This window comes from Akebia trifoliata, chromosome 6, assembly GCF_017979445.1.
Source record: "Akebia trifoliata isolate Shusen 1 chromosome 6, ASM1797944v1, whole genome shotgun sequence".
Lineage (NCBI taxonomy): Eukaryota > Viridiplantae > Streptophyta > Magnoliopsida > Ranunculales > Lardizabalaceae > Akebia > Akebia trifoliata.
Genome location: NC_141380.1, coordinates 8,942,770 through 8,962,454, shown reverse-complemented (window position 1 = coordinate 8,962,454; position 19,685 = coordinate 8,942,770). Strand labels below are relative to the sequence as shown.

Below are 19,685 nucleotides of genomic sequence, written 5' to 3'. Positions count from 1 at the left end.
CTTACAAGTTTCAAATCCAAATAATGGTATTCCAATAATAAATATTCACACCCAGTAATTTGAATTTAGGGAAAGTTATGATTTCTTACCAAAGATGTCGAATGCACCTTTCTCCAATTACTGAATTAGAAAATGCATGCCGAGAAATTATTGCATTGATTTATAAAATATAATTTGAATTTGAACCAATGCCTCAAGTTAATGACCAATGATTAGGTAAAAAGAAAATGCAGACCAACAAATTTAAAGACTCATCTTTGTCTTCTTGAATATTAGATTATTTAAATGCTTATAGAAAAATTCTTAATATGATGATTGTAGGAGACGAACAATTTGTAAATTTTAACGTTCGAATTTTGAAGAGTAAAATTGATTGGGCTAATTGAAGAGCATAATATTTCACAAAGACATCACACCCATTGTCGCTAGGAAACAGATCTTGAACCTAAAACAAAAAGGACTCAATAAACTAATTCACCTGTTTTAAGACTCTTAGATGAGCCCACATTCAATTAAACTACAATTATTTCTACACTTGTGCCAAATTAGGGATTCAAGTAATTAAATCAGAACAAGAAATTCAACAATATAAGGCAATAATCAAAATCAAAACACAATCTATCATAGTAAATTATAGGGAAAAAAATCCCATGAGCAGTTCAAACAAGATGTTAGAAAAGAGAAGAAGTAATATAATTTCCTAATCTCAACATCTAAATAAAACCTATCAAGAAATTAGAAAGAAAGAAAAATTCCATCTTTCTGTTAATCCAACTTTCAAATAAGACATTAAAACATTTCAAATTGCAATTTTGTCAAGAATCAGTAATAGAAATTGAGATTGATGAGAGAGAGAGAGAGAGAGCTCACGGAGATGCCGTAAAAAGTTGTTGTGAGAATCTGAAGGCGTCGATCGGAAAAGGGGTCAAGCGGATGGATTTCATTCGATCGGACTTTACGTCTGGGTTAATCAATGGCGTCGATCACAAATGAGGTCATCAAAGGCATCAATTGTGGTCGCCATCTTGATCGGGTTTAGGTTGAACGAAAATAGCATCGTTGATGAGTTTAGGTTGAACGAAAATAGCGTTGTCGTCGACAATGGATTCAATTGGAAAAACACTTGTCGTTGTCAATAGGGTCGTCGTTGTTGTCAAAACGAAGGTTGACGAAACAAAATGAGAACGATAGAAAAGGAGTTAGGTTTTTAGTCACGGACTGTCATTGGAAATAATTAAAATCAAGAAGGGCATTAGGTCATTTCACCTCGATGATTTTAAACGCAGTTGTGAGAAGCTCCTTTCATCCACTTTTTAAAACTGTGATAAAAAAAAATGTTTCAAAAATCTACTTTTTGAAGCGTTATCAAACGCAAATCACTGCACAAAATCACGTTTTGACACTAAAAAATTGTAAAAATCCACTTTTTGAAGCGTTATCAAACACCCTCTTCATATCCTTCTTTTATTTAATATTATATAATTATTGGCATGCTTTACCTATGTTTTCATTTATATATATAGTTCAACGCACTATATATTCCTCTTAAATACACATTACATCTACTTGGTTTACTTTCAGTCACGGTTTTTAAATCTTGTTTGAGATTGAGATGACTCATTCGAGTTGTCTCAGTCCTGCCCACCAACAATATGGATATACATGGTGTCTTAATATTTACAACATCTTGTGAGATAAATAAGATGTCTCATATGATATTTTGAAAATCTAGGTCGAGTTAATTGGGATTTTGTAAATTTTAATTGAAATAATTAATTTTTTTAGAATTTAAATAATTATTATATAAAAAAAACATGATTTTTTAACTAATTATTTCCTAATCTATCTTATTTTATTAGAAAATATATAATTATTTTAATGGTAAATTACACTTTGACCCCCTTTAGTTTGAAGTAATTCCATTTTGACCCCTAATATTTTGATAATTGCACTTACCTCCCTTATACTTTAAGTTGTCAAACTAACTATTAGATTCCTTTTATAAAGACCAATTTGCTTGTTTTAAAAATGTTATTCCTTTTTATAAATAAAAATATATCTATGCAAAAATAAATTCAATGAATGTGTATAGGGTGTATTTTGATTTTTGTTTTAAAACTTATTTTTTAATAAAAAATAATATAAAATGAGAAGGTCAATAGTAAAATAACATCTGAATTTTAACCACGTTGGTGAAATGGGAGTTAAGTGCAATTATCAAAACATTAGGGGGTCAAAAAGGAATTATACCAAACTACAGGGGATCAAAGTATAATTTACCCTAACAATTTTTTTTATTAGGTTATGAATGTTAGATTTTTTGAAATCCTATAGGGTGGTCGTCAAGGTGTGATATATATGTGGACTCTTATCACACAACCTGATTTTATGGGGGCTTGTGATCTATATACAATATATGTGTGTGTGTGTTCTTCGACATCATGATAAACATTTTTGATCCTTACTGAATTCATTTATTAGAAATAGGATTTTTTTTTTTTTCCTTATCAAAGGTAATATAATATCATGGTGGGCATGCCTTGACCACTTGTCATAATAGCAACTTGGGGGGGTCAAATTTTTGTCGTCCACTGTGTTTTGCAAGATATGTATAGAAGAATTCAAGGTATCTCGGATATGGGAATTAGTACAGAGATCTTAATGCATCTTGAAGTCAAGAGATCTACACCAAACCAGCAAAAGTGGATCCTCTATAGTACATTGTTCCTGCAGCAAATTTTAAACGGTTCGAAATGTATCACATCAGCGATAAAATTAGATCTCACTCCTAAAATTTGGGGGAGTTCAGTAGCCGTTCATTTTTAAAGTCATGGGTCTTCATAAAATTTATTTATTTTAAAATCAGATCTAAGTCATGAACACAAGAGGTTGAGATGTTAATTTTTTACAAAATACCTCTCTCTCAATCATTCAAAGTCTGCTATAGGAATGTGTGCTACCATGGATTCATTTCCCAAACCATCTACCTTGCCACGTGGCATGTTACTTGGCAAGTGGGCTCCTATTGCACTTGGCAAATACTAAGTGAATTGTGTGGGGGTGGCCTCCTACTAACGGACGGATCAGATCCTAAACATTTTGATTGAATATCTCTGAAACTCTTTCTATCTATTAATTAATTTGTCATTTTACTTGATCATCAGAACTTCCTTGGCACACACTGAAATAATGTCACAAGAACTACATTCATTCGAAGAAGAAAAAGATTCAAGTTGATTAGGTCAATAAGATTTGCATTGTAAAACTTGCTATTGATGTTTGATCTTGAGAAGTGCAACACTAAAATAGTCACCATGTTCATAAGAAATCGTGATTGATACAATAGTTATAAAATACCATCTTCAACATTAGTTGAGTCGATCAAGTTTTCTCAGCCGAGTTGACTTGAATCTTGGATGAGTTAAATGATAGGGCGATTTAGAAATAGATATCTCATCATGCATCCAACCACTTGTAATAGCCAAACAATTTTTTATTCCAATTTCTATTGTGTAGTGGAGAGTTCTGGTTAGATTTAGTCCCACATCGGTTAACTAGAGAAGGGGGGCAAGAAGTGAAGCCTACAAAAAGGAAATTGAAAGACGTTTGAAAGCATACCTTTCTCGGCCTTTTGGCTAAGATCAAGTGTAGTATCTGTTCTTATCAGTTTAATATCTGATACGTGGGCCATCGTGTAACGGCCATGTACTCTGACACCTAGAGTTTAGGTGTAGCTCGCCCCGGAGTCACCCGGGAGCCCCTATGTAACACTATGTAAGGCTCGTTATGAAGCCATGTCAGCCCCCGTACCAGGGCATATCTGTTAGCTTAGGGTACGTGTCAGCCCCGTGCCAGGGCATCCTTGTTAGCTTAGTGGCATTTTCGTAATAAGGGAGTATGACCGGCCTCTACTTTTGATGTTCCCTTCTGGAAATCTAGTAAAGACTTAGCATACACTTTGTAGGAAGGGTGTCAGTGCTGTCCCAATCCCCGGCCTACACCCACGTTGTTGAAGCCCTTGAAGCCCAGCTCCGTGGAGGTCCCGCGTGTCATAGGATCATCAATTGCTTGTAACGCATCTATTTGCTTTTATACCGCGTTACACCGTGTAATCAATATTATATCAACAAAGTTGCCTTCGGGCTTTATCTCGTGTTGCCTCGTTTACTTGTTTGCTAGCTACGTGTGTGTGGTGTACGATCATTTTACAGGCTTGCAAGTGGATTTGACCCCCTTGCGCCGCACGACCCCGCTTCGAAAGAATAGGGCCGTGACAGTTGGTATCAGAGCAGCAGTTGTTTGAGCAAGGTTGGTATCCCCCCTAGCTATTCCCCGGAGATCCCATTCAGTTCACGCGAACAATGGTAAGAGGAACTACTAGTACCGCGGATCAACCCGCTCCAAACACACCAGCACCACGTACAAACAAGGAACGCATAGAGGTATTAGAGGAAAAGGTAGGTATGCTATCCGGGATAGTTGATGGTATTGCGCAATTGGATGATCGACAGAACACGCTGGAGGAAAGATCCGAGACATTCCGAGCCAGAGTGACTGACCTCGAGGAAGATACCCGAGGATCCATAGCTACATTACAGGAACAGATTCACGGAGCTCACTACTAAGGTAGGCCTCCTGGTAAGAGCCGTTGGTAACGAGCGGCCTACCGGTGGTGATGCTCCTCCCTCGCGCTTGCGAGTCCCCGAGCCACGCGCCTTCAGTGGTGCACGCGATGCGAAAGAGCTCGAGAACTTCCTGTTTGATATGGAACAGTACTTCCGTGCAGCTCGACCGGATTCAGAAGAGGTAAAAGTAACAACTGCTTCTATGTATCTTGCAGGTGACGCTAAGCTATGGTGGCGAACAAAGTACACCGAGATGGAGAGTGGCCAATGCTCCATCGATACATGGGAAGACCTCAAAAGGGAGCTGAAGAATCAGTTCCTACCCGAGAATGTGGAGTTCATTGCCCGCAGGAAGTTGAGGCAACTCCAACATACTGGTACCGTGCACGACTACGTCAAGCAATTTTCCGCATTGATGCTTGATATCCGTGATATGTCAGAGAAAGACAAGCTGTTCTCGTTTACAGAAGGGCTTAAGCCTTGGGTTCAGACAGAACTACAGAGGCAACGTGTGCAAGACCTCACGACTGCTATCGCCGCAGCTGAGCGGTTGACGGATTATTCTCCCGTGGATGGGAATAAGAAGAAGGTATCCAATCAGTCGAAAGGGTACTCTCATCGCAGAGTGAACGCACCCATGGGTCTTCCAAAGGTAAAAATGGAGGATCTAGACACAGTCCAAGCAGGAGATCCCACCAGGATTCCTCCCCTTCGAAGAACACCGGTACCCAGTCCAACAATCACCGCAACAAGATTCAGTGTTACTTGTGTGGTGGTCCTCATAAGACGTTCAATTGCCCACAAAGAAGCAAGTTGAATGCATTGTTAGCTTCCCAGAGTGACCCTAGTCACGAGAGTTCAAGTGAGAAAGATGAGGATGAATCTTCTCATATGGGAGCTATGCATCTGTTGAATGCAATGAAACAGACCTCTGAGACTAAGACGATCCGTCAGCGTAAGGGTCTCATGTATGTTGATGTGGAGATTGGTGGTAAGACCACCCAGGCAATGGTTGATACGGGAGCTACACATAGCTTCATTTCCCCTGCAGAGGCGAAGCGCCTCAATATCCGGCTCGAAAAGGATTCAAGCCGTATGAAAGCTGTTAACTCCGAGGCCACTCCTATACAAGGGTCGGCCAAGTCCGTGGCCATCAAGATGGGTCCATGGAAGGGTAAGCTAGATCTTCTCGTTCCAGTTCCACTCGATGAGTTCCGAGTTATCATTGGGATGGACTTTCTGCGACAGAACAGGGCCGTTCCGATGCCATTTGCCAACACTTTGGGCTTGCTAGGTGAAAGTCCAAGCTTCATTCCTCTCTCTACAGGTAAAGAAGAGGGAAAGATGATCTCAGCCCTTCAGCTGAAGAAAGGGTTGAAGAAAGGTGAGCAAACGTTTCTTGCTACCTTGCGAGTTGAACCTGATGATCAGGACCATAGTTCAACTCCCCCATTGGTTAAACAGGTTTTGACTGAATTTGATGATGTTATGCCGGAAGAGCTTCCGAAGACCCTACCGCCACGTAGGCCGATTGATCATCAAATCGAACTAGTACCTGGTACCAAGCCTCCTGCAAAGGGGCCATACAGGATGAGTCCTCCGGAACTAGCTGAGCTACGCAAGCAACTTGATGGACTTCTGGAGTCTGGATTTATCAGACCTTCGAAGGCACCTTATGGGGCGCCTGTTTTATTCCAGAAGAAGCACGATGGGTCATTGCGACTTTGTGTAGACTACCGAGCGCTGAACAAGGTTACCGTCAAGAATAAGTATCCGATTCCACTGATTGCCGATTTGTTTGATCAACTTGGGCAGCCAAGTACTTTTCCAAGTTGGATTTGAGATCAGGGTACTATCAAGTACGGGTTGCAGATGGAGATGAGCCGAAAACTACCTGTTCTACCAGGTATGGTGCTTATGAGTTCTTAGTTATGCCTTTTGGCCTTACGAACGCACCTGCGACATTCTGCACCTTGATGAACGACCTCTTCAGACCATACCTCGACAAGTTTGTTGTGGTATATCTCGATGACATTGTGGTATACAGTTCTACCTTAGAAGAGCACGTTCAACATTTACGCAAGGTATTCCAAGTGCTTCACGACAATCAGTTGTATGTTAAGCTAGAGAAGTGTTCATTCGCCCAAGAGCAGATTATGTTTCTTGGCCATGTTGTGGGTAATGGACAGATCCGGATGGACATGGAGAAAGTGCGAGCTATTGATGAATGGAAAACCCCTTCTACTGTCACAGAACTCAGGTCATTCCTCGGTCTTGTGAACTATTATAGACGTTTCGTCCAAGGTTATTCCAAAAGAGCCGCACCTCTCACAGACCTGTTGAAGAAAGATCACACTTGGTCCTGGTCGGACAAGTGTAATGAGGCGTTTGAAGACCTCAAGCTTGCTGTTATGCAAGACCCAGTCTTAGCTCTACCCGACATCACCAAGCCGTTTGAAGTTCAGACAGATGCATCTGACTTTGCTATTGGAGGAGTGTTGTTACAGGATGGGCATCCGCTTGCTTATGAAAGTCGGAAGCTCAATGATGCTGAGAGACGCTATACCGCACAGGAGAAAGAGTTGTTAGCTGTCGTCCACTGTTTGAGAGTTTGGAGACATTATCTGTTGGGGTCACAAGTTCATGTGAAGACTGATAATGTGGCTGTGAGCCATTTCCTGACTCAGAAGAAGTTGACACCGAAACAGGCTCGTTGGCAAGAGTTCCTCGCAGAGTTCGACTTGGCCTTGGATTACAAGCCAGGAAAGAACAACAACGTGGCCGATGCCTTGAGTCGCAAAGCAGAGCTAGCAGCACTTCAGCGACAAGTTTCTCAGGTTACCAGCACTTTACAGCAGAGAATTCAGAATGGTTTGAACAGTGATCCCCAGGCGAAGGCCATATTGGATATGGTGCAGAAGGGGAAAGCACGCCGTTTCTGGCTTCGGGATGGGTTGTTATATACCACCAAGAGCCGCATGTTTGTTCCACGTGCGGACGGGCTAAGACGAGAACTGATGAGGGAGTGTCACGACACTCCATGGGCTGGCCATCCGGGCTGGCGCCGCACATTAGCTCTCTTGGAGCGAGGATACTACTGGCCGAACATCCGTGATGATGTGTTAGACTATGTGAGGACCTGCCTCATTTGCCAGCAAGACAAGATCGAGCGCGACAAACCTATTGGGCTGCTGGAACCGCTTCCAGTCCCCCAAAGGCCTTGGGAAAGTGTTTCTATGGACTTTGTCACAGGTTTGCCGAAGGTTGCAGAGTATGGGTCCATCCTTGTGGTTGTGGACCGTTTCTCCAAATATGCTACATTTATACCGACCTCGACATATTGCTCAGCAGAAGAAACAGCGCACTTGTTCCTCAAGCATGTCATCAAGTATTGGGGTGTGCCCAAGAACATTGTCAGCGACAGAGATTCAAGATTTACAGGGAGATTCTGGACCGAATTGTTCAGATTACTTGGGTCTCAGCTTGACTTTTCGACCAGTGGACATCCACAAACAGATGGGCAGACTGAAAGATTTAATGCCATGTTGGAGGAATATCTCAGGCATTTTGTCACTGCCAACCAAAAGGATTGGGCGAATCTACTTGATGTCGCACAGTTCTGTTTCAACCTTCAGAAGAGCTCTTCCTCCAACAAGAGTCCTTTTGAACTTATTACTGGCCAACAACCTTTAACTCCTCATACTATTGTTTCAGGATATCAGGGACAGTGTCCAAGGGCGTACAAGTTTGCTAAGTTTTGGCAGGACAACAATGAAATTGCCAGATCTTACCTTGAAAAAGCGTCAAAGCGGATGAAGAAATGGGCTGATGAACATCGTCGACCAGATCGTTTCAAAGTTGGTGACTTAGTTCTACTCAAGACAGATCAGTTGAGAAGGTTCAACCGAGTACAGCGAGCACACAGGGGTCTACTACAGCGTTATGAAGGTCCAATGCTCATCCTCTCTCGAGTCGGCAAGGTCTCCTACAAGCTGAAGTTACCGCACTGGTTACGCAACATCCACCCTGTCTTCCATGCCAGCTGTCTCAAGCCATTCCATGCAGATCCAGCAGATCCAGCACGCAGCATTCCAACACGTTCACCTTCTCGTTCAACAATCCAGCCGGAACGTGTTGTCGACCAAGTTCTCGCCGAGCGTCAAGTCAGCAGCAGTTCAAGCAAGCAGCAGCACATGGAGTACTTTGTCACTTGGAAGAACTTGCCAGAATGTGAAGCCACCTGGGAAGAGCAGAGAACCTACAACCATTCAAGCAGAAGATTGAAGAGTTTGTCAGGGACAATGCGACGAGGACGTCTGCAGAATAGGTGGGGGAGACTGTAACGGCCATGTACTCTGACACCTAGAGTTTAGGTGTAGCTCGCCCCGGAGTCACCCGGGAGCCCCTATGTAACACTATGTAAGGCTCGTTATGAAGCCATGTCAGCCCCCGTACCAGGGCATATCTGTTAGCTTAGGGTACGTGTCAGCCCCGTGCCAGGGCATCCTTGTTAGCTTAGTGGCATTTTCGTAATAAGGGAGTATGACCGGCCTCTACTTTTGATGTTCCCTTCTGGAAATCTAGTAAAGACTTAGCATACACTTTGTAGGAAGGGTGTCAGTGCTGTCCCAATCCCCGGCCTACACCCACGTTGTTGAAGCCCTTGAAGCCCAGCTCCGTGGAGGTCCCGCGTGTCATAGGATCATCAATTGCTTGTAACGCATCTATTTGCTTTTATACCGCGTTACACCGTGTAATCAATATTATATCAACAAAGTTGCCTTCGGGCTTTATCTCGTGTTGCCTCGTTTACTTGTTTGCTAGCTACGTGTGTGTGGTGTACGATCATTTTACAGGCTTGCAAGTGGATTTGACCCCCTTGCGCCGCACGACCCCGCTTCGAAAGAATAGGGCCGTGACACATCGGCCCACACGATATTAAATTAATTGGTTCTCGGGGGAGGGCCCACCACAGAGCTTGATATGGGTTCTTCGCGTGTCCCGCCTATGGCGTTGCAACTACTGCACAGCCTGGCACACCCCTCCAAAAATAACCATAAATTGTTAATATTTCGATACAAATGGGTCTGGTTCTTTATTAGGATCACATACACCTAACCAAAATTATATTTCGATACAAATGTGTCTGGTTCTTTATTAGGATCGACATACCCTAACCAGAAAATTTATATTTCGATACAAATGTGTCTGGTTCTTTATTAGGATCGACATGGTATGGTAAAATTGATTCGGTTTTGGATCAAATCTTAATACAGATACCTGGCTATTATTGAGCTTGACTTTGTTTTGGATCAAATCGTTTAACTTCAGGGATCTTAGGAAAGTGGATTCATGATACTTTACTCTAAGGATTGCCTCATCCGAGACCACTCGTCTCATCTGTGGACTAGAAGAGATGCCGAACTGAGTTTTGAAACCATGCTTTCAGCCAATAGGGAGTAAACCTATTAAGTACTCCTGAAATGAGAAAGTAACTATACGGCCTAAAACAAGCTCCTTAGCTGTGGCATGACTGGTTCAGGAAGTGATGTTTTCCAACGGTTTCGTGAGAAATGGAGGTGACATTTGCATCTTCAGCAAATTCATAGAGAACTCTTGAGCGAGAATCTGCCAGTATGAGGATTTGGGACATACATTTATAATGTAAACATTAAGGAAATGGGAGAGGCTAATGTGATTATGAGAAAGTATGAATTTACATTACTAAATCTTTTGTTTTCGCTACTTCCCTCCATACAAGAGCTTTAGATGATGTCACAATATTAGGTAAGAAAGTCGAAAAAGTCATGGCCGAGGACCTCTTTCTTCATCTAAATAATATAGCTTACATTACATAATTAAAAGAAATGATATTTTTGTAACTTTAAAACGAGTCGTGACAATCTAACTCCCCATCACAAAATCGTAGATCATTTACCTCAGGATATACAAGAAAAAGATTTTATGATTCTGCATATTCTTTTGAAAATTAACTCAACCTAATTTTAAGGAAGTGTGATTGTAGTTTTCTTGGTTATTGATCAAAATGACTTTGATTGTAGTAAATTTAAACGTGAGGAGCATTTTTATAATCCAAAATTTGGTGTCAAATCACTTCTACTCCACCTTCTCTCATTATAATAATAGTAAATATCAAATCTCATTGTATCAGAACTCAAGGATGACAGTTCTTCAACTTATGCCAATCAAGATATTGGTCCAATATCCTTTCTTTCTTTTAGCCACGCTATTTTATTGAGGTGCACAAAGTGCAGAAGTTCCATGTTGTATTATTACCATTAAGTTCACAAAATTTTAAAAAGGGAAGGTCTTGAGTTCAAACCCTCTTATTGGCCACTCACAGGGATTTATGCCAACTTACCTGATATCTAAGGTATTAAATGTACCCGGGGGATTTGGGCGAGATATAATTCTCTAAGAGGGCCAATTGCCTCATCCCCTAATCAGGCTAACAGGTCCAGGCACCACACGCCCCGTGGGGGGTGGGGGGAGGGGGGAATAAAACAGAGTTCACGAAATTTTGATAAATTCGTAGAATTACACCATCCTATATCTCAACTAGACTTTATCAAAATCACTTTTCCTTGGGAATTAGAGAAGATAAATTTCTTGGTGTCTCGGTAGGATCTTGTTTCTTCAAAATAGAAAAAAATGGTCTTTCTGTGCATCACCGTATCTAATATCTTTTTCTAAAATGATTTACAGTCTGAACAGATGTGAATGGTGAGCAAGTTTTGCCAATGTAAATCAAGACCCTTGACACAGCCTAAACTAGGTTCAAATCGATTAATATTTAGAAAAACTAGTGGAGTTTTTGAAAACTCGACTTTTTATCATGTATACCTGTCCGATCTCAAATCCGGTACTTCAAACTGTACCAATGAGGAAACCTGCCGCCTGAGTCATGGAACTAACCCGCTGGGTGTGAGCTTGGGTGGACACACACCAACCATCTCAACAACCTGTGCTATCTATTGGATGTTTTGGAATATTTACCTGAATTCAACTCAGCCATTTACAGAAGATGAACATTTGAAAAGATGAACCAAGACTATAACGTTCCTCCCATCTGGGGAACCCATTCAAATAAGAGTCCAAACTGTAAAAAACGTGCGTAAACATGAAACATCTAGGTTTTGTTGAAAAATCACAAATGAAAATAACTAAGCGTTTCTGATGATAGAATTTGTTGAACGATACAGAACATGGCACTTCATAATTTACCTGATTTTTATGTTCTTTCAAGCTCCATATATTTTCTGTTTTTCACAAGCAGGGCCACATTATTCAACCTAACCGCTAGGCCAGGACCAAAGCCCATGGAATTGAAGCAGAGGCTCTGTTCACGGTGTACCCACACAATGCCTACCAATGATGGTTGTCTCCTTCAGAGCTCTAAATAAGAAAGGACTTGGAAGCAAAGCACCATTAGCTCTCATAAAAACAGATTCCTTATTTCAGCCGATGCCACTCCAAACTTCTTCCTTATCACTAGGAGGTGAGCCTGTATTTTCCCTGTGGTGGGCATAAGCTGAAAAGCTTTGGATTTCACACCATTGGCCAGATATGAGCTTCTTTGAAGACCATGGCATATGAAGAACCTTATAGGGGAAGTGTTGCAGTAGTAGTAGTTAAATGCATCTCAGAAGTCAAAAGATAATTCTCGACAACTGTTCCAATGACATTCAATAATGAACGACTAATGGTCCAATGACGCTCAATAATGGACGATCTTTGAATCCATCATAGCATGCAAATCGTAGCATCAGAGGACAAGAACCACCTGGTAAAGAATCCTTCAAACAACATGAAAAAAAAAAAAATACACGTAAGTGATAAGAAAAGAATGTCCATATGGCTGTTAAATAAAAAGGAAGAAGAGTGAGAGGGGTAGATGATGGGCTTAGACCCATAGCTCAGTTGGTTTGACACATTGCAAAGAAACTTTGAGGTCGTGGGTTCAAGTCCAGCTTACCCATCAAAAGAAAAACAATATTATCAGGAAAAAAAAATTATTCTCTCTTTTGTTCCATAACCCAATATAACCTACTCTAGACTAAACAACATAAACAAAAGCATATGTACTCCCCCATTCAAACGATGGATGAACATCTGTTTCGCTTTTCCACAGGTTGACTAATCTATCCAACACCATTACAATAGTCAAGCAACCAAAATTCACAGCCATATATTAAAGTTATGCTAAAATTTTGATTGGAGTGAGTACAAACATTTCTTTAGTCAACTTTCAAATTAATGAAATAGAAAGCTCATCAAATGTGGAAAAATCTATATACATATTACACTAAGATAATTTAGGAGATGAAATCCCGATTACATTACCACAGACCAAAATGGAATTTTTTAAGAGCAAGCCAGAGAAAAGAATCAAAAGTAGAGTTACCTTGGAAAGCTAATCCAGATCCAGGTTTTCAAGAGCTGGAATACTGCGGAAGCGAGCAAAGTATCGCAGATATGATGTTTCATCTCTATTTATAATTTTTGATCTCTTCCGCTTGACCAAAAATCCTTGACCTGAAATTGAATCATATAGAATCCCCGATTCCTTCTTTTCCTTGTTTACCCTACTGCTTTCCTCTGAAAAACTGCAAAAACAGCAGAAAATTGGAAGATGCAGTAAACCTGGATATCTAAAGAATGAGGGGAATATGACATAAACAATCCATGTTTAGTGAATAAAACAAAGTCACTTGGGTATTGAAATGACAATGGAATCCTATACATCTGTGTTGTAGTCTCAAAGTGGTTAAACTGTATTTTAGCATTTCTTCAGTTAAGCCAGATCATAAATTATGTATTCAGACCCTGATAAAAATAATACTTACATATTCCTATCAAAGCTAGCAAGCTTGATAGTCCTGGGAGGCAAAAGAAGTATTATCCAAGGAAATGAAAAAGAGAAATTTATATTTCGTAGGTCCCTCCTTATATATGGCCAATATTAGATCTTTATTTAAATCCAGATTATTACACAAGTTAATCATACATTGTTCCTCATTTAATTGAGATTCTACATACATTATTACGGATCTGGATACTTTAACATTGTAATGAAGACTGAAGCATTCTTCCTGATTTAATTAAATTTGATCCGTCCTAGTTAAAAGATTAGTCACATTCAATAAAGTTGCAAGTGCAACTCAGACAGTGAATAATTTCATGGTTGATAGGAATGAGGGAATGCGAAAACTAATCCTAGAACACAAATAAATAAAAATAAATATTCAAGTGTGGAAAGTAGCTATAATATTCCATCAAAACATAGATGTGTCCCCTAAGAGGCAATTAAAAGAAATTTACCGTTGCCGTATAATTTTGAAGGCTTCTTTTGTTGCATAAGGTAGACCAGTCTTTGGGTCACGGTACCTACAGCACGAGATAATTGTTGAGATGACATTTTCATCCATGAAAAACCATCTACTCACACTAATTCTAACATATAACAAAACCATAGTGAAGCCGTGAAGGTGGCAGAGAACGGAACCAGCAAGGATGGTGCCATAGAACAATCCATACTACATGTCGACCCAGCATCGGTGTTCTATGGCATTTCCACGGGTACGACACGCATGTTGAAGTATCATGGTATCATAGCTGGATGTACATACTTTAGAAATTGTAGCAAAAATGCCTACTTGGTGGCGAAAGAAGATGTTAATAGTCAACATGTGTAAATGATGGATAATTTCCCCCATTTCGATACAATTCTCTCGTTGCTTATCAAAAAGTAAAATAAAACTATCCAATGAAACAATAAATGACTTTCCCTATAGTCAAAGAGGTCTTACTTGGCAGGCAATCCAGTAACCGCACACACAGCTTTCTGAGGATCTGAAGAAAATGCCAAAACTATATTAATAAACCACATTTCACGAAATCCCAAAAGCCATTTTACACTTGAAGTTATTAATGCTTTTTGCGTGATTTACTAAGATAACAACAGATGATGTGAAGTACTTATCATAATAAAAGATGATGAGTATTTTTTTTTTCTTTTGATTACTTACATGGGATCGCTGCTGTACAAATCTCTGATTGAAATGACAATCCTTTGCTGAATTCCAGAAATGATTGACCTGTAAGAAATATCTGGGTTAACATGAAAATGATACCAAAAGAAAAACAAAAATTCAATGGGATAAGAAGCTGAGAGCTCACAACAGTTACTGGTACTCTAATAAAACCTCACTACAACAAGTAATTAAATTATAACTAAAAGTTCCATGTTAAAATGTGGTGTGGAACATTTCTGGAGAATATGAACTCAAGATTCAGAACATGGGAAAACTTGCCATTTCTAGAAGAATATCGTATCTGAGGGCCGGTATAAACTTCTTTATGTATGATTGCTCTTTTCTTAACTTCTTCCTCCCTAGCCAACACACGCTCCAAGTTCCTCAAGTTCATGATTTCTACAGCACATCATTTCAAGTCAAGCCAAAAACAAGATAGAGACCTCATAAACATCCAACATTGAATAAAGTGTCCTGCAAGTTATAAATCATCTCTGACAGAACCACATAGTCAACACCTGTTTCGGCTGCTTCTAGAAGCATCTCTTCTTGGGTCATTCGCTTCTCCTCCCCTTCCTTCCTCCTTTTTATAGGCTGGCAGTAACAAAAAGAAGAAGATGAAGAAGATTAATTCATTTGAATTCACAACAAATAAAGCTTAGTTTGTCAACTAGTCAGGAAAAGCATTTTTCTTTCTCTTTTCATTTTTTTTTTTTTGTTTTTTCATTTTTTGTGTGCAGTGAGTACTTCAAAATTAAGTAGCACAAAGATTGTAAATACACTTTTTACCTTGATAGATATAAAAAATTTATTAATAGAAAGAAAAGGTGGTCAAGGCAGACACCCAACAAGGCAATTGCAGATACACTTACAAAACCAGAGGCATTAAACAGAGGTATTTGACAAGGATTAAAATATATGGCAAGGATTAAAATATAGGACCTAAAGATCCCAGAGATACTTATAAATATAACAATAATTATCCTTCCATAAATGACTTATGATCATCAGCTTCAATGCTACTCATTCCATTGATAATGTTTATATTTCCATGATTTCTTTCAGATAATCATGTATGTCCCTCTTCGATTTTGTTTTTAGGGGCACATCTCGTAGACCTCCTTAGAATGTTGTATCCTCTTTTTCCAATTGCTGAAATTCATACCTATTGAAACATAAATAAAAAACTTAAGACCAAAACCTGGGTCTCGAGTGTGAACAAAGTCAAAAAAGTGAAAAGTTGATTGACCTGTAGAAAAATGTTCCTGTGATCCCAACTAATGGAAATCAAGAACCCTAAATATAAATGGGATCTCAAAGCCCAGAAAGCTCTCCCATTGCGAACAGATAATCATCCCATGGTATGAGAACTGATACCAAAGTGTGCAATTTATCACCAGCAAAGGTAAAAATAATATCCTGGGACTAAGGATAAAAATCTTGGTTATTAGTCACGATTGCAAGTGAAACACATCTACTTCCTACTATTAGAAGCTATAAATCTATCTTGAAAATCGTCACCATGCAACAGAAAGGTACACATTGTCTTCCACCAAAGTCAGTTTTTATTAAATATTTGTACTTTCCTGATAGGAAACTCGTATGCCAAGATGCACCTCTAATTTGAGGATGATCTTAGCCTGAGTTTACAATCTAAGGACAGCATAAACTTTTTAGTAATACAGCATGAGAATGAATGATCAAATCCATGCATTTATATCTAAAGCATACTGACCCTGGCTGGACAGTTAAAAGTCATGATAGATTCTTGAAACCAAAACAATCTTTGGACCTACTACAAGTTAACACCATGGAGTTTATCCAACTTGCCCCACTTGAACTCAAAGGTCCTTTGGCTTCAAACAAAATAGAGTGACCAGGTAAAAGTACCTAACGATACAGAAGAAAAATAATTGCCATCTTTGCTTGAATTCTGAACTATTTAGAAGCAAACAACTGTGAAAATTTTAATGTGAAGCATAATCTTTCTAGGTATGTTTGCTTTTCCACTAAAACAATAACACCCACGATTTATCCCCATTAAAACAAAATTGGTTATGCCCATCGGTATTGATCATTATCTCATTAAAAGATGCAATGGTTACAAAATGCACATATTCCAAAACTCACTTTCATGGTTGCTTGCAATGCTGCTCGTATTGCATCTCTTTCTGCTTGCCTCACAATGACTGAAGTTCTTGTTGACTTCCTCACTATTCTTTCACCTTCTAAATCCTCGGGGATGTCATGATGTTCAGGTGGGCTAGGTTCCTCTGTATGAGGAAATATTTCATCTTTGGGATCATTTTCTAATTTTGATAGGACCTTCTTTTTATTTTTCTTCTTCGGCAACTGCTTTCCTGGAAACATCAATCGCTTCTTCGGTAACTGCTTTCCTGGAACTATCAATCGCTTCTTCGGCTTCACCCTGAGATATAGATGTGGAGAACTTAATGACCACCCAAGGTGTAAGTTTTCAATAACACTCAATGGACGAAGTCAAACCTTTCATCTGCATCGTTTTCTATTTCCTCATCTGGCTCGGGTTCCTGATCACATCATGATATGATGAGGCATATCAAAATCACCATCAAAAACATCAATAACCACTCAAGATGTAAGTTCTCATTATACTCACATCTTCATCAAAATCACTATCAAACACATCAGCAACCTCTCCTTCTTCTTCATAATTTACATCATCCTCTTCCTGAAAAATGAATCACCATGTATTGCAAAACAACGAAAACAGACTTTAATTTTAGTCATAGGTAGATGCAAAAATAAGAAGACCCCGCAAATGATATCGGCTTGCTAAAAAAACAAAAACAAAAACTTAGAAAAACTAGCATTGAAAAATAATAATTGACCCATTGTGGTCAATAATTGGTTGAACGTGGGCACGTGGCCAATGGAGTAGGTGACTTCATTCAACTACTATAATAAATTACTAAATGTTTTAACCATATTTCGCATTTGGATAAATGGAGGACCAACACAACCAAGTTTTCATGAATGTTGGCAGGTCCAGGATTGAGGATTGCAAATGGAATCCAGGAATCATGGACAATTCGCATTGCATAGGCACCGAATTCTAAGCTAATACATTGTACATTATGAACAAATAAATAATCCAATATTAAACAGCTATTACCAACTTCAACCACATGACCTCATCAAGACCATTCCATCAGTGCCCATTTATCTATTGAGGTTTACTCAAGCTATGTCCTATCTCCAGTTCATTGGTTAAAAGAAAATATATATAAAAAATAGTGATGATCTCAAAAGATGTCTAAAAAATGAAACTCCCCTCAGACAGGTTCCCTAGTGCAATACTTTCATTTGCAAAGTGTGCACTTTGGGGCTCCTTGTAACACTCACAAGCACAGTGACGAAAATCTCCAATTATTTTTCGTAAAAGCCGCAACTAATTCGTGACTCTTCCAATAGGTAAGTTAATCCAACTTATTCAAGAAATTAAAAAAATAAAATAATAATACTTCTTTATACGACGTTTAACATGAAATATACATTTTTATAATATGAAATTTTAGAATTTTGTTTAATATATGAAATGCATTTTAATATTTTCCCTAATTAACATATATATATATATACTCTCACATTGTGCAACTAAGTTTAATGGATTCCTCAGTATCTTGTATCTTAAATCAAGCAGAAAAAATAAAAATGAAAAATTTAGACCATTTACAAACAAGCTTGGTAATTAATACCTCTTTAAGAGCATCCTGATTCCAGAACATCTCATCTTCTTGAATCTCGTCATCAAGCAACTTAGTCATCCTAACAAACATGTCAACGAAGATCAATTTTTTTACAGAAACAGATTGATACTCAAATACAACAAGATCTGAATCTAGGGTTTTCAAATTCTGTTCATGTTTAACAGTTCAAAAACAGATTATAGATAACAAAGACACTATTTTTTCCGATTAAGGAACAATTTTCTACATGAATAATTAGGGTTTCGATTGATGGTCAATTAAAATGGTTTCTCTTTCTGACTCTATCTCTCCTCCTCGATCACTCGTTCAATTTTTGTTCTTCTTGTGATCGGATGAGATCGAAGAGAAGAAGAAGAAGAAGAAGAAGAGTACCTTTTCCCTTTTGTTACTCGAGAAGGACGTCCAAGAAAAGCAGATTCTTGATCGTTGGAAGTCGCCATGACTGCTCCTCACTGTACTTCTTTCTGCTTCTGCTGCTGGTGCTTCAACTTCTAGTTCTCTTCCTCAGCTTTGGTGATTTGGAGGACGAAAGAGTAATTTAGAAGAGAAAATAACTCTGGACGGCCCTTGAAAACTCTTCTCTGGACAGACATGCCTATCTATGTCACGTGGATGGATGACGTGGCCTATCCAAACTTTTCTATTGAAATAGCTGGGGCATTTAAATGGGTCGGATTTTTATCCAAAATTCAAGTGATCTGAAATCCAAATTTTGCGAATTGGGGTCCTTAGAATAGATTAGGACAAATAAACGAGTTGGACACGTGGTTTGATGTGTCGTATACGAATCCATCCATATATCCGTCTAGATTCAAATTATACATTGTTTAGAAAATAATATTTTTAGGTTTTTCAAAATACCTTTTTTACAAAATGATCATACTGGTCAAAAAGAATATTATAACAATTAACAAAAAGTATAAAAGAAAAAATGTTGTACTATCTAAAATTATCTTAATTGAATCAAGCAATTTGGTCGGATCAGATTAGACCTGGATTAAGTAAAATCAAAATGGTTTGGATATGGTTCATCTAGTAGGATTTGAATTAGATTTAGATCTAAATATGGATATATTTAGATCAAATCCGACTCATTTTAAATCCTAATTGAGATTTCTTTAAGATGGGTAATTAGTCTTAGAGACCTCGTAATTGGATGCTTTCAATATGGTGGACCAATAAGAATGTGAGTTTTCCTCATGTTGCCAAAATCACTTTTTTTTATAAAAAGATTTGTAAACTATCCTGCATGGGGA

General features: G+C 38.8%; 1 protein-coding gene and 1 pseudogene across 1 annotated transcript; one reads left to right on the top strand and one right to left on the bottom strand.

Annotated features, from left to right (window-relative positions):
- Positions 1-3,614: 3,614 nt before the first annotated feature.
- Positions 3,615-3,720, top strand: LOC147400110 (U2 spliceosomal RNA; annotated as a pseudogene).
- An 8,028-nt stretch (positions 3,721-11,748) lies between these two features.
- Positions 11,749-19,138, bottom strand: SWC2 (DNA binding protein SWC2). The gene is made up of 12 exons (XM_086445716.1): positions 18,802-19,138; positions 18,418-18,487; positions 17,319-17,390; positions 17,186-17,229; positions 16,811-17,108; positions 15,199-15,274; positions 14,960-15,079; positions 14,675-14,743; positions 14,456-14,498; positions 13,968-14,033; positions 13,051-13,252; positions 11,749-12,442 (listed from the first exon to the last, which is right to left on the bottom strand). Exons 1-11 carry the CDS (start codon positions 18,867-18,869, stop codon positions 13,060-13,062), a joined length of 1,119 nt encoding a protein of 372 aa, XP_086301842.1. The 5' UTR covers positions 18,870-19,138; the 3' UTR covers positions 11,749-12,442; positions 13,051-13,059.
- Positions 19,139-19,685: the final 547 nt, after the last annotated feature.